The sequence below is a fragment of the Lithobates pipiens genome, unplaced genomic scaffold (genome assembly GCF_037356315.1).
Source record: "Lithobates pipiens isolate NorthernLeopardFrog02 unplaced genomic scaffold, aLitPip1_a1.2 Scaffold_16, whole genome shotgun sequence".
Taxonomy (NCBI): Eukaryota; Metazoa; Chordata; class Amphibia; order Anura; family Ranidae; genus Lithobates; species Lithobates pipiens.
The window spans coordinates 569,074,660-569,091,083 of record NW_027507748.1 but is presented as its reverse complement, the minus strand read 5'-3'; the positions used below and the strand labels follow the sequence as shown (position 1 = coordinate 569,091,083).

Here is a 16,424-nt window from a genome sequence, read left to right as displayed (position 1 = left end):
GAGTGAGTCCTATAGGGGAGGAGTGGAGGTGGGGTTAACCCATACGTATACTGCCACAGAGTCCAAAAATAAAAGTCCTAAGAAGAAAAATAATTATGGGGAATGTTATTTTTTTTTAACAGTGCTACTGTATTCTACCTGTTATAGAATGTTCCTGTGTGGATAGAGTTTTAAGTTATAGTAGTAGAGTATCAATAAGGTTTTTTCTAATAGTTTAAATCATACATTTTGTGAAGTATGCTAGTTGGACATATTTCATGGAGGGATGTGCCCATGCGTAAGAGAATTTAAAGTGTAAGAGAAGCTTCAGCCTTGTGGAGGTATTGAAACCCATCATTCTTATTTACCTTTACAGTATGAGAATTCACTAAAGGCAAATAATATAAACTGGAGTGACCAATTAATGGATTTAAAGCGCAGTTCCACCCAAAAAGGGAACTTCTACTTTAAGTAATTGCGACCCCCTGACATGTCATTTTTTTGGGAAGGGGGGGGGGGGTGCGGATACCCTCTTTTAAGAGGTATCCAGCTCCCACTTCTTCTCGGGGCTCCGTGGCACCGGAAGTAAGTTCACCTCTCCCCCCTCCCTCCCTGCAATCTTATGGGACATGTTACAGGTTCCAGAAGATTGCCCAGCCATTTACAGCGCGTAGCGGGGCTTGCGGAATGTGCAGCATGTGCCCGACTGTGAAGCCACAGCCGGGCACCCACAGTAACAGTGCTGGCACCGTGGAGAGGAGGGGGAGAGGAGCGGGGCTTCCTGCGCCCGTATCGCTGGACCATGGGACAAGAGAGTGTACGATTATTAAAAGTCAGCAGCTACACTTTTTGTAGCTGCTGACTTTTAATTTATTTTTTTCGGCGGATCTCCACTTTAATGAAAAAAAAAATCTAGGACTGGTTTGCCTTATCCTATCTGCATAAATGTACTGTATCTAATAGGTTTAACTTTCTATAGCCCCAAGGTAATCTTCACGTTGACTGTTCAGGAGATCACTTGTAGACTGAACAGAAACTACATTTCATAGATGAAAGATAATCATAGCTCCTGTTATCCTTCCCTGGAACATTATGTCTCCCACTTCCTACATAAAGAGGATCACTAATATTAAGCTCCACTTTTACCACGCAGCCGCTGGACCTATTAATCCAGCTCCAGATGTTTTTTTTAACCCATATGTTAGAAATGATGCTATGTACCATATGGATTTAAAGCGGAGATCTGGCGCAAAAAGTTTTTTTTTTTTTTTTTTTAAGATTCTAGCATTATTACTAATGAAATAAAAAAAAAAAAAAAAAAAAAAGAGTATACAAAGATCATGATCGATTTATGTAAAATATAAATTAATTACTGAAATATTGTCTTCCTCCATTTGTGGCCATTGCCATCATGATTGTGGGCATGTGCAGCCAAATCCAGATCACTTCCTGGATTAGCTTTAGAGAGGTGCATGCTGGGTAACCAGCATGCGCCTCTTGATCTTGTGCGGTGAAGGATGAAGGCCCCGCCCCGTTATTATGGCAACATCACAGTACTGCCCACAGACTCCTGGGAAATGATGTGTCATAATTTCCCAGGAGCATAGGTGAGGGAGGAAGTCACAAGGAGCTCCACGGACCAGGAAGTAGCAGATTACGAGAACTACATAGCAACAGGGCGTTTAGGGTAAGGATAAAAAAAAATCCTTCAAATGTTTGTTTATAGGTTAAAAGGAGTCTTTTAAAGAGGAAGTAAACCCTGATGGGTTTACTTCCTCTTTGATTCCCTGCAAAGGTAAAGCATAATGGACTACTATGCATCGCATAGTAGTCCATTATGTGTCACTTACCTGACACAGGAGCCAGCGAAGTCACCGCTGCCCCCTGTAGTTCCGAGCGTCCATCTTCTTGGTGGGTCTCGCTGTTCCGGTGCTGTGATTCGCCGGAGCAGCGATGACGTCACTCCGGCGCATGCGCATGGGAGCCGACACTCGTGGGATATAGCCGCGATCTGCAGCTTACCCAGTGCGCCTGCGTGCCGCTGTCTACGGCGCATGCGCCGTAGACAGCGGTGGCTGTCTTCAGGTAAATATCTCCTGACAGGTGTGACACACACGGGTCCCAGAGACAGCGCGGACCATTCCCATTACGCTGCGCGACTCGAACATGCGCAGTAGGGAACCCGGAAGTGAAGCCGCAACGCTTCACTTCCTGATTCCCTCACCAAGAATGACGGCGACAGCATTCGAGAGCCGAGCGATCGATCGGCCTCGGCTGCCGACATCGCTGGACCCTGAGACAGGTGAGTGTCCATTTATTAAAAGTCAGCAGCTGTAGTATTTATAGCTGCTGGCTTTTAATAATTTTTTTTTTCCAGTGGACTCCCTCTTTAAGACACTTACCTGTTCTGGAATCCAGTGATGTCAGTACCCCAGCTGATGTTTCCATCGCCACTCAGGTGCTGCCGCCACCATTTATAATAAGGGAACCTGACAATGAAGCCTTTCAGCTTGACAGCCGGTTCCCTACTGCACATATGCAAAGCACGCTGCGTTTTCTGAATGACCCGGTGGTGGGGGAAGGAGGAGAGGGTCTAAACTTCCGAGTGATCCACAGCGAGATCAACCGGAAGTGGGAGCAGATACCTGTCAAAAACAGGTACCCACTCCCCCCCAGAAAGGTGCCAAATGTGGCACCAGAGGGGGAGGGGGAGGCTAATAAGCAGAGCTGACACTTTTGGGTGGAACTCCACTTTAAAATACCATGTAACCAGGAATTACATATTACCAAAGGGGGCACTGACTGTCCATATTCAACTCTCTTGTCTGGGTGAATAATGCAGAGCTTGAATGATCGTAACTTAGGACCACTAGTTGGGTTGGGAAACTGTGCTGTGTTCTGTGGATTTTAATAGGTTTTTGCTGTCCTCTCATGTAGTGATGAGGGATGAACTGTGCACTACTTTACCTTTACAACAGGCTTGGCAAATCGAAGGGCTCACTTTAACAGAAAGGATACAGTGAAATACAAGAAATAAGCCATGCATCAATCCTGCTCTAATCCCAATCACATCCATATAACAATGACATCTCTTCAATGAGGACCAAAGCATGTTTTAGTAGAGTGGGAGAGTTACAACCTCTGGCAATATTTTTTGCTGTCCATGCTTTCTTGTCCAGCATCCTGATTCCTGCTTGTATGGGGTCACAGCGACAGGAAGTATAGGAAACGGGGCCACAGACATAAATACAAACCCTAAATTGATTTAAATCTCTCTCATCTGGCTATTCTTTTTTTTAAACAAAAAAAGAAAATCTGTGACTGGAGTTGAGCTAAGTTGAGGCCAGCATCAAAATGCAGATTAATGGAGGTGTGACAAGATCACGGATCTTGCTAATGAAAAATGGAGATGAACATTTCTCATGAGTGTGAGAAAAGAATTGCTTAAACACTGCACTTAGTAAGATTTATCAACCAGCACAATCACCTGACAGCATGCCAACAGATTGCCAGGTCGAAGCAATTAAATTTGTTGAAATCGTAAAAGAACACATTTGTAAAATGTTACCACCTTGGTCCATTTAATGAGGTTTCTAAAAAATATACCTTGTAGTTTATAGTACATTTTAACAATATTGTAAAAAATAGTAATATTTCCCCCTGTGACATCACCCTGATAAGTGTATAGAAACCACATTTGTCCATCTACTTATACATAAATGAATGATGCAAGTACAGAAACGGGTTTATTTATAAAACTTTCATTGGATAAATGCCACACACATTCATGTATGCCTAAAGTTTCAGATTAAAATAGAAATGAAAGGCAAAACATTTTTGTATAGATATAAAAATACATTATAAATACCTCTTTTTCCCTTATTTCTTATAAGTGATCACATTCCCTCTGTTCTCAGCTGCGTAAGAGCTGGGGGGAGAAGCAGCAGCAAACTGAGCTTCCCAGCATAGCTAGAGAACTGACCGTGGTGTGTTCTCCTGCTTAGTGTAGTCAGTATGTAATAGGAAAGCAGAGGGACTGTCAGGAACACCAGGATTTCACACAAAAAAGTAATACAAAGAGAGCAGGATACTTTCTCATACAAGTACATGCTACAGCAGTCACATATTAGGAATATGAAGTGTTAGGGTAACAAACAATTTGACTAATTTTTGCTGTATGAGCTGTTTAGTGGGCAAAATGCGGTATATTTTCTCATTGAGGTTTTTGAAAAAGCTATACTGAATTTAGCCACTAGATGACGCTGGCAACATAGGAATTGATCCATTAGAGCCAAAATTTATTTTTGCATGTGTGGACGAGTGGTTGCGACATTTGTCCAATGAATGTTTAATAATTAAACCCCATAGAGCAGGCATGTCCAAAGTCCGGTCCGCGGGCCAATCGCGGCCCGCGGTCCGGTTTTGAACGGCCCGCCTGGTTATTTAAACATATACATCTTTTGTGGCCCCCGGCGATCTCCCAGCGCCAGGGTCACAAAAGATATATAGTCCAGCTGCCTTGGATGGAGGAGGCAGGACGAGTGCCGTGCACACAGGCTGAGAATTTCCTGTGTACATGGCAGCTGTAATAGGAAGTCCCATCTCTGCCATTGGACGACTGTTCTGTCCATCAGAGGAGGCGGGACTTTCTCTTAAAGGGGCCGTTGTGTAAACAGGAAATTCTCCTGTAGGATGTCTTTGGCGTTCGTCCTGCCCTCCATGGCTGCACTGATGGTAATGGTGGCTGCATTCCTGGCAATTGCAATTGTGGGGCTGCATTCCTGGCAATGGTGAGTGAATTCCTGGCAATGGTGGCTGCATTCCTGGCAATGGTGGGTGAATTCCTGGCAATGGTGGGTGAATTCCTGGAAATGGTGGCTGCATTCCTAGCAATTGGGGGTGAATTCCTGGCAATGGTGGCTGCATTCCTGGCAATGGTGGCTGCATTCCTGGCAATGGTGGCTGCATACCCGGCAATAGTGGGTGCATTCCCGGCAATGGTGGGGCTGCATTCCTGGCAATAGTGGGTGCATTCCCGGCAATGGTGGGTGCATTCCCGGCAATGGTGGGGCTGCATTCCCGGCAATGGTGGGGCTGCATTCCCGGCAATGGTGGGGCTGCATTCCGGGCAATGGTGGGGCTGCATTCCGTGCAATGGTGGGGCTGCATTCCGTGCAATGGTGGGGCTGCATTCCGTGCAATGGTGGGGCTGCATTCCGTGCAATGGTGGAGCTGCATTCCGTGCAATGGTGGGGCTGCATTCCGTGCAATGGTGGGGCTGCATTCCGTGCAATGGTGAGGCTGCATTCCGTGCAATGGTGGGGCTGCATTCCTGGCAATGGTGGGGCTGCATTCCTGGCAATGGTGAGTGAATTTCTAGCAGTGGTGGGTGCATTCCTGGCAATGGTGAGTGAATTTCTAGCAATGGTGGGGCTGCATTCCTGGCAATGGTGGGTACATTCCTGGCAATGGTGGGCACTGCATTCCTGGCAATGGTGGGCACTGCATTCCTAGCAATGGTGGGCAATGCATTCCTAGCAATGGTGGGCGCTGCATTCCTAGCAATGGTGGGCGCTGCATTCCTAGCAATGGTGGGGCTGCATTCCTGGCAATGGTGAGTGAATTTCTAGCAATGGTGGGGCTGCATTCGTGGCAATGGTGGGTACATTCCTGGCAATGGTGGGCACTGCAATTCTAGCAATGGTGGGCGCTGCATTTCTAGCAATGGTGGGCGCTGCATTCCTGGCAATGGTGGGCGCTGCATTCCTGGCAATGGTGGGCGCTGCGTTCCTGGCAATTGTGGGTCTGCAGATGGGCACTGACCCTTATTTTGCTTCAGTTCTTTATTTAAAATTACATATTTTTTTTCCTGAAGCTTCCCTCTTAAAGTGAAGGTGCGTGTTATACCCCAAAAAATACGGTGTATCCAAATAATACACTTGAGTTCATCTCTTCACCACACACAGCCACAAAGGCATGAGAATTCTTGTTGGGTAGTGTATTAGTGCTCGGCCGAACACACTTAGACCGAATTTTAATGGTTCAAAGAATGTCAGGCAAAATGGTCGGCCCTCGAGCATGTTCAGTTCATCAAATCTGGCCCTCTTTGAAAAAAGTTTGGACACCCCTGCCATAGAGTTAACAGATTTTACAGCCGTGCCATTTAACAGGTGTAAAATCAAAAAGCCTGATCAGACATATGCTCATGTGTGTATGTAAAAAAAAAATCTAAGTAGGAAGCAATAACCACTAGAAAAGATGAAAATGTCCACATTCAGAGAGGACTGTAAAAGAATTAAGCAGGACTTCCGCCAGTGTTGCCAACTTTCCGTTAATTTACGGGCAGCCCGTACATTTCAGCCCAATTTTGGGCTGCCAGTAAATGCCCGTTACGGGCCGTAAAAAATATGGCTGCAGGCCATTATACTGCGCATGAACCGTTCTCAAGCCCGCCGGGCTCGTACCCACACTCTGTCTTTTTTATGCCGCATGCACAGTGAGCAAGTGATGTAATGTCTCTGCCTGGTGCTATTTTTGAATGGACGGTGCATCTCAGCACTGCATCAGTGAAGCGGGGCACGAGAACAAACCCTGGCACTATGGCTGGAGGAGCATGTTTGGAGTCAGGAACTCAGAATTCCCACCACCACCACCACAGCACTGTACCCCTGCCTGCACCATCCATCCTTGGCTGCTGGAATCTGGAGACTCCTACCACCGGACTTCTGGCCTGAATCCATCAATACATTGCTTGGCTGGCTGGTGGCTGTTATCTATTGTGATGCCCACAGGCAGCAGTTATCAGGCAAGAATGGTTAGATGTTAACAAACTCTGTTTTGCTATCTCCTGTAGCATGTCTGTATCTTCTGATCATCTCTGTACCATGTCCGCATCCTCTGACCACCTCTGTAACATGTTCGCATCCTCTGACCACCTCTATCATGTCCGCATCCTCTGACCACCTCTGTAACATGTCCGCATTCCTGCACTCCTCTGACCACCTCTGTACCATGTTCGCATCCTCTGACCACCTCTATCATGTCCGCATCCTCTGACCATCTCTGTATCATGTCCGCATCCTCTGACCACCTCTGTATCATGTCCGCATCCTCTGACCACCTCTGTATCATGTCCGCATCCTCTGACCACCTCTGTATCATGTCCGCATTCCTCTGACCACCTCCTGTACCATGTCCGCATCCTCTGACCACCTCCTGTATCCTGTCCGCATCCTCTGACCACCTCCTGTATTTTGTTTGCATCCTCTGACCACCTCCTGTATCCTGTCCGCATCCTCTGACCACCTCCTGTATCCTGTCCGCATCCTCTGACCACCTCTTGTATCCTGTCCGCATCCTCTGACCACCTCTGTACCATGTCTGCATCCTCTGACCACCTCTGTACCATGTCTGCATCCTCTGACCACCTCTGTAACATGTCCGCATTCCTGCACTCCTCTGACCACCTCTGTACCATGTTCGCATCCTCTGACCACCTCTATCATGTCCGCATCCTCTGACCATCTCTGTATCATGTCCGCATCCTCTGACCACCTCTGTATCATGTCCGCATCCTCTGACCACCTCTGTATCATGTCCGCATTCCTCTGACCACCTCCTGTACCATGTCCGCATCCTCTGACCACCTCCTGTATCCTGTCCGCATCCTCTGACCACCTCCTGTATCCTGTCCGCATCCTCTGACCACCTCCTGTATCCTGTCCACATCCTCTGACCACCTCCTGTATCTTGTTTGCATCCTCTGACCACCTCCTATATGCTGTCCGCATGCTCTGACCACCTTCTGTATCCTGTCCGCATGCTCTGACCACCTCCTGTATCCTGTCCGCATCCTCTGACCACCTCCTGTATCCTGTCCGCATCCTCTGACCACCTCTTGTATCCTGTCCGCATCCTCTGACCACCTCTATACCATGTCTGCATCCTCTGACCACCTCTGTACCATGTCTGCATCCTCTGACCACCTACTGTATCCTGTCCGCATCCTCTGATCACCCCCTGTTTCCTGTCCGCATCTTCTGACCACCTCCTGTATCCTATCTGCATCTTCTGACCACCTCTTGTATCCTGTCTGCATCCTAACCACCTCCTGTATCCCGTCCGCATTCACTGACCACCTCCTGTATCTCGTCCGCATTCTCTGACCACCTCCTGTATCCCGTCCGCATTCTCTGACCACCTCCTGTATCCCGTCCGCATTCTCTGACCACCTCCTGTATCCCGTCCGCATCCTCTGACCACCTCCTGTATCCCATCCGCATCCTCTGATCACCTCCTGAATCCCATCCGCATCCTCTGACCACCGCCTGTATCCTGTCCGCATCCTCTGACCACCTCCTGTATCCTGTCTGCATTCTCTGACCACTTCCTGTATCCTGTTCGCATCCTCTGACCACCTCTGTACCATGTCTGCATCCTCTGACCACCTCCTGTATCCTGTCCGCATCCTCTGACCACCTCCTGTATCCCGTCCACATCCTCTGACCACCTCCTGTATCCCGTCTGCATCCTCTGACCACCTCCTGTATCCCGTCCGCATCCTCTGACCACCTCCTGTATCCCGTCTGCATCCTCTGACCACCTCCTGTATCCCGTCTGCATCCTCTGACCACCTCCTGTATCCCGTCCGCATCCTCTGACCACCTCTGTACCATATCCACAATCTCTGACCATCTCTTGTCTTGTATAATGTCTGGGAGCATGGAGAGGCATCAAAAGTGAGAACGCCGCCAGAATGGGGATCACGGGAGGAGTCAGATGGCTGTGGACTGTGGAGAGGATACTATAGGGTAAAACCAGAGCCACCAACCTTGAGCTGCCTGACTGAGCCCTGCACCATGCACCTGAGAAGAGGTCAGTGACAGTGCCACCAGGCCAGTCTGAGGGGGGGGGTCACTGATGTTGGGGGGGAGTGAATACAATAATATAAGGGGGAACTGATATAAAAATTCCCCCTCTTATCAGTAACCCCCCCTCTTACGTTAGTGTATTCACTCTGAGGAAGGTGGACTCTGGTCATCAGATTACCCCCCACATCAGAGTTTAATGTATTCCCCTTTATATCACAGTCTGCAGGATTCCCCCTTACAGTGCAAGGGGGAATTCTGCAGACCCTGATGTAAAGGGGAACTCTGATGTAAAGGGCAATGCTGCTGACCTTAATGTAAGTGGGAACTCCAATGTAAAGGGGAATTCAGTGGGCTCTGATAAAAGGTGACCAGAGACACCCCCCTCTTTACATCAGAGTACCCCCTTAGATCATGATCTGCAGAATTCCCCTTCAGAGTTCCTTTGCACTGTAAGGGGAAATCACGCACACTGATGTATGGAGGAACTCAAAAAATTGGTGCTGTTTGTAAATTTGTACATTTTGGCATCCTGACAGTAAATTTCACTTTGTGGGTTGGCAACACTGACTTCTGCATTTACAGACAGACTTATCAGCATATTTTAAGCTATGACAGTGTGTTCATGTGATATACTGTACAAAATCTGTCTGAACAGATCACAAATCCCTTGTTACAGCTGTTTTCTCTTCTAAGTGTTATAAGAAAAAAAATGTGTGCTTTAGTTGAGAATGGAAAATATAATTTACTAAAATCAGGTATAAAAAAAAATCTTTTAGATTGAAAAGGGCCCAGGCGCTACCTCTAGTGACTAAAAAGAAGTGTGTGTATATATATGTGTACAAATATATATATATATATATATATATATATATATATATATATATATATAAATACATACAACACCAAAAACTAGAAAATCCCGATGAGTATTAGTGGTGAGACCCCCCAGCATCCACTAATGAAAAACAGGAGAGTGGAGTAGGCAGGACAAGTGCCGGATAGACCATATAATTTTACCCTAAGGATAAATGATATAGGTCCAATACTTGATAGTTACATACAATACTACCTATAATATACTAAAAATAATACAAGTGCAAACTATAAATACCATACAGACATCATAAGTGCATAGTGTGAAGTACTAAATCTAACTGATGTAACCATATGCCCAATGTCAGCAGGCTAGTCACAAGCGAAAAGATATATAAACCTATATTAGGTATTAATGATAAAGTGCAACAGTGCAAAAAGTGCAAAATTACAAAAAACCACAAGATGTGCAAAGATTGCAAAGGTATAAGTTTTTTTGTAATTTTGGCCTGGCAGAAGAACCGAAGAGGGGGACAAGACCCCCAAAGTCGGAAGAAGAGGCCGCGGCGAGGAAGAAAGCCGGGCTCCTCCGCTAGCAAAAGAGCTAGAAGAAGATAGCGGAGGAGTCCGGCGAGAAGACCCCTGAAGACGGAAGACCCCCAGAGCTGTGCAATAAACTATTTTATCTTGTGTGTTGTGTTTTTTTTGTACTTTATTTTACAGGTGAATAGGTAGGGGTACATTGTACCCCATACTCATTCACATAGGGTGGGGGGCCGGTATCCGGGGGCCTCCTTATGAAAGGGGGCTCCCGGATTCCGATAAGCCCCCCGCCCGCAGACCCCGAAAACCAACGGCCAGGGTTGTCGGGAAGAGGCCCTTGTCCTCATCAACATGGGGACAAGGTGCTTTGGGGTGGGGGGCCACGCGCCTCCCCTACCCCAAGGCACCCCCCATGTTGAGGGCACGCGGCCTGGTACGGCTCGGAGGGCGGAGCGCTCGCTTGTCCCCCCCTTTCCTGGCCGGCCGGGTAGCGTGCTCGGACAAGGGTCTGATGTGGACCTGGGGGGACCCCCACGCCGATTTTTTTTGGCGTTGGGGTTCCCCTTTAAGTCCATACCAGGTGGCGGGGCCAGCGACGTCTCCTTCGCGGGCCCCGCCTACCTGGAGACCCGCTGGAAATGAGCAGACTTTCCTCCGAGCGGGAAAAGTCTGTTCATTTCAAAAGTACGGCGGACTGGCATACGCACGGCCGGATTGTCCGCCGAAATGCGAGTCCGGCCGGAAGATTGGAGTGCAAAACTACTTTCTAAGTCCGCCGTACTTTCGGGTCAAAAAAGTATGCCGGAGGCTACACACGGGGGGATTGTCCGGCGGACTTGAGTTCGCCTGACTTTTCCACCCGATTGTTTGATCGTGTGTACGCGGCATGAGTTGCAATTTCATAGGTATGTTGCCTTTAAAAAGTGAGTTTGCTTACCTTGGCTGGGCCTTTTATTTCACTGAAATTGTTGATTTGTGGCTCCAGAATGACTCCTTTTGATAGTTCTTTTGATTGCAAAAAACACATTTCTTCATCCATATTAAGAATAGGATTTGAATCCATTGGTAAGAAGTTCATCGCAGACATTGCAGGGATGGATTTGTCTCCAGCGCCAGGCACCTTGGGAAATATTGGTGCATATGTTTTGATGAACAGTGCAAAGTTGCCATTTATCTCTGTTTCATCCAGGCTGACATCTGTATTTGACATATATGTGGCAAGCCCTGATTTGTCACCCTGACTAGCTAGAAAGGGGTACCGGTCTTTGTTTGTAGGAAACCGTACATCACAATCAAATGAGAAGGTCGATTTGTCTTCAGTTTCCAATGGCTGATATAGCTCTTCAGTAATGGTTTTTGCCGTTTCTATTGATAGAGCTCCCATACCTGTCTGCCGAAAGAAAGGACTTTTTGAGCATATGGGGTCTCCAGCATCAGAGCATTGAATTGGTTTTGACATGAGCTTCTCTACAATGTAAAAGATAAGAATGCATATTATTAAAGTGTGTTTTTTTTTCTTCATCTTAAATTTTTACTAAGGACATATACAGTATCTCACAAAAGTGAGTACATTTCTCACATTTCTCACAATATTTTATTATATCTTTTCATGCGACAACTACACTTTGCTACAATGTAAAGTAGTGAGTGTAAAGCTTGTATAACAGTGTAAATTTACTGTCCCCTCAAAATAACTCAACACACAGCCATTAATGTCTAAATTGCTGGTAACAAAAATTAGTACACCCCTAAGTGGAAATGTCCAAATTGGGCCTAAAGTGTCAATATTTTGTATGGCCACCATTATTTTCCAGCACTGCCTTAACCCTCTTGGGCATGGAGTTCACCAGAGCTTGCCACTGGTGTCCTCTTCCACTCCTCCATGATGACATTACGGAACTGGTGGATGTTAGAGACGTTGCACTCCTCCACTTTCTGTTTGAGGATACACCACAGATGCTCAATAGGGTTTAAGTCTAGAGACATGCTTGGCCAGCCCATCACCTTTACCCTCAGCTTCTTTAGCAAGGCAGTGGTCATCTTGGAGGTGTTTGGGATCATTATAATGTTGAATAACGGCCCAGTCTCTGAAGGGAGGGGATCATGCTCTGCTTCAGTATCTCACAGGACATGTTGGCATTCATGGTTCCCTCAATGAACTGCCAGTAGCACTCATGCAGCCCCAGACCATGACACTCCCACCACCATGCTTGACTGTAGGCAAAACACACTTGTCTTTGTACTCCTCACCTTGTTGACGCCACACACACTTGACACCATCTAAAGCAAATATGTTTATCTTGGTCTTATCAGACCACAGGACATGGTTCCAGTAATCCATGTCTTTAGTCTTCTTGTCTTCAGCAAACTCTTCGCAGGCTTTCCTGTGCATTATCTTTAGAAGAAGCTTCCTTCTGGGATGACGCCATGCAGACCATTTTTATGCAGTGTGCGGTTTATGGTCTGAGCACTGACAGGCTGACCTCCACCCCTTCAACCGCTGCAGCAATGCTGACAGCCCTCATACAGCTATTTCCCATAGACAACCTCTGGATATGACGCTGAGCACATGCACGCAACTTGGCAAGCCCTGTTCTGAGTGGAACCTGTCCTGTTAAACCACTGTATGGTCTTGGCAACCATACTGAAGCTCAGTTTCAGGGTCTTGGTAATTTTCTTATAGCCCAGGGCATCCTTATGTAGAGCAACCATTCTTTTTTTTTTCAGATCCTCGAGAGCTCTTTGCCATGAGTTGCCATGTTGAACTTCCAGAGAGAGTGAGAGTGATAACACCAAATCTAACACACTTACTCCTTATTCACACCTGAGTCCTTGCAACACTAACAAGTCACATGACAATGGGGGGGGGGGGAATTGCTAATTTGGCCCAATTTGGACATTTTCACTTAGGGGTGTACTCACTTTTGTTGCCAGCGGTTTAGACATTAATGGCTGTGTGTTATGAGTTATTTTGAGGGGACAGCAAATTTACACTGTTAAATGTGAGGGGTGTATTCACTTTTGTGAGATACTGCATGTGATCAGAGTGCAAAAGAACATTACACATACGGTAGCTCACAAAAGTGAGTACACCCCTAACATTTTTGTAACTATTTTATTCTATCTTTTCATGTGACAACACTAAAGAAATTACACTTTGCGACAATGTAAAGTAGTGAGTGTGCAGCTTGTATAACAGTGTAAATTTGCTATCTCCTCAAAATTACACAACACACAGCCATTCATGTCTAAACCACTGTCAACAAAAGTGATTACACCAAGTGAAAATTTCCAAATTGGGCCCAATTAGCAATTTTCCCTCCCCGTTGTCATGTGATTACAGGGTCTCAGTTGTGAATGGGGAGCAGGTGTGTTAGATTTGTTGTTATCGCTCTCACTCTCATACTGGTCAGTGTTGTCATGTGAAAAGATATAAAAAAAATTGCTGCAGAAACCATAGAAAAAGTGTGGCAGTCCCTGCTGTCAGGGGGCAGGGATACAGGTCCTGTATACATTTAAGAATTAGATTAAGAGGAAGATCTTTTGTATCTACTCTTGGGGAGAAATGAATGGGGAAGTAAATAGGATATCTAGGTGTCCATTCCATTCCACTTGATTGTTCATAGTCAAAATATTTGCATCAGGCCAAACCCTTGGAAAGTTGGTAGCAGTGCAGGCGGTCAAGTACAACCATTCCCCCCTTTAACAGCTCACCATATTGTTTATTTTGCTCTTTGAAATTAGGAATGGTAGTCTCAGGTATGGTTAGAAAAAACTATAGGTCACCTATGAAGGCTGACTGTAAGAATATTGAAAAAACAGAAACCAGGAGTCCTCCTCAAACATCATAGGTCCATATGGATGACATAACTGAGACCAACCCCCTTCCTCAGAACATTGACTAGTTAATTAACGACCACCAGCTCCTTATATTAGGTGACACAAAAGTCCTTCCCCTCTATGGACTCAGCAAATAGCCCTTGTCCCCTCTGCACCAGCCCTCCATGGCTGTCTCTCTGATGCAGCCCTGGCTGGTCTAAGCAGTAGGTCCGCACTGACAAAACTACCTTGATGCTCCAGCAAAAACCCAGGAAAACTGCAGGGGGGGACCTGTGGATCACATAAGAGAAGGAGAAAGAGCCCACGTGCTCCTCTATCTGGAAGAGCACCCAGCTTCATTCTCTTTCATTACGATTTTAGAGTTCAGCTAGTTTCCTCAATCTACAAATTTGAAGAATTAAGGAATAATGGTACTTTTTTTTTATCTATTATGAAACTAACCCACACTGTTTTCCTGTACTTTTCGATGGTGATAAACTCATTGAGTTGCCTTTCCTTTTTTCCAAGCAAGAAAATACCACATGGTACTTTGGTAACTGTTATTGCTAGCTGATCTATTTTTCATTTGGCTTTACGTTTCATAAATCAGTTCGAGTGACATGCAGCACCAGGTCTAACCCTGCTTCCTTTGAGGCCTAGTGTGATCCAGTTTCATGTGGCAACAAATCTGACCCTGCTTCATGTGGTTTGACCCTGCTTAATGCAGGACCAGGTGTGGCACTACTTGATGGGGGACCCGGTTTTACCCTGCTTTATTTGGGGTGCGGTATTACACTGCTTCATGTGGAACCATGTTTAAACCTACTTTTTTTGCACCAGGTTTGACCTTGATTCATGTGAGAATAGTTCTGACCTTGCATCACAGGACCAGGCCTGACTTTGCTTCACGTGGAACCAGGTCTTTCCCTGCTTGATAGGGGCTAGATCTAATCCTACTTTATATGGCTGGCCATACACCGTTCAAATCTCAGCCAGTTCAGCAGGAAGATTCAAATCATTAATGGTATGGCTGAATGTACCAAGCTGATCGATCAAATTAGGTACAACCAGCCTGCCAGATTCTCTTGCGATTATTCCCCGATAGCAAAAATTTGTGCCGCAAGTTTGAAAATGGTTTGCTAAGCTATTGCTAGACTTGCCAGGCTTCACAAGTTTGTTGCACAACTGCAGCAAGTCCGCATTGCATGACTCCAGGTCAACTTTCTTTGCAAACATTCCGCAATTTCCTGAAAGTTCTGGTTCAGTCATGTTGTGCAATAGTCATCCCACCACAGGGGCACTGTGCCTGAATTTTCATGCTGTAGACCTGTAGAGCTTTTGCTGTAGACTCACCATTGCAACTTTGCTCTTGCTAGAGACTTGCCCCGCAAATTTGCTACAAATTGGAAAAGTGTCAACTAGGACTTGTGTTTAAAGTGCTCTGCAAGTGTACAACTTACCAGTGAAAATGTGCAGCAAGTTAACAGACTTAAAATTCAACACTGCCACAAATTTTTGACAAGTTATCCTTGCTATCTGGGTCGATAGAGGCTGCTATAGCGGCTAGCGATAATCACTGTCCCCGCCAGGAGAAGACAATGGCCCGGCAGGAGGGATTCCTCTGTGTTGATGGGGGAATCGAGCACATTTATTTCCTGCAACCCGTGCAGGAAATAAATTTGCTTTGTGTATGGCCTGCCTTAGGGACCAGTGTCATCTCAGTTTGTCTTACCAGCAATATGAGCATCTTTTGAAAGCAATCTTTGAAGAAGTTCTGCTTGTCGTGAACATACAGCTTGCAACACTTTGAATTGTTGGTAAAGTTCAAAAAAGGCTCTTTCCATTGTTAATGCCATCTGTGTTGGAAAAATTTGAATAAAAAGGAAAAATAAATTGTTTAAGCAGGTGAAGGTATCCACACATTTACATGTAACTTATTAGAGACCTGTGGTTTTTATAAGGTTTACAGTAAATATAACTTCAAAACATTTTCAGCCTATTGCAGGTTGGAGCTAAGATAGCCCAGGGGAGGGGAAGACGGCATAATTTACCTCAATTATGTGGACATTTTTTTTTAGAAAATACTGCCTCAAATTAGTGTGTCATAAGTGATAACTAGTATTATTATTATTACTGTGGTAAATAGTGCCCTATTAGACCAGCCAACGTTTATGTGACCTAAGCTTAGTGAAGCCATTTTTTTTCTACAATATTAAATGTTGGGTGAATAAAATGAATAGGTTATAGCAATAAGAAGCCATGCAGCCCAAGGCTGCTTAAAGGATAAGTATAGCCAAAACTAATGTGGCTGTATTTCTCTTATAGATCACAGGTATGTTCTGCACTTCTGTGACCTGCTTTTATTAGACAGCCACTGAGTGCCTGAGCCAGCCGCTCCCG

The 16,424-nt window shown here is 45.8% G+C and overlaps 1 protein-coding gene across 1 annotated transcript in view; it reads right to left on the bottom strand.

Moving 5' to 3' along the window:
* Positions 1-16,424, bottom strand: part of LOC143983701 (uncharacterized) — an 89,230-nt gene that overhangs the window by 23,133 nt on the left and 49,673 nt on the right. The window contains exons 2-3 of the mRNA XM_077483705.1: positions 15,757-15,880; positions 11,143-11,672 (exon numbers count right to left, since the gene is read on the bottom strand). Of these exons, the coding sequence (XP_077339831.1) occupies positions 11,143-11,672; positions 15,757-15,880 (654 nt within the window). The remainder of the gene's footprint in view (positions 1-11,142; positions 11,673-15,756; positions 15,881-16,424) is intronic.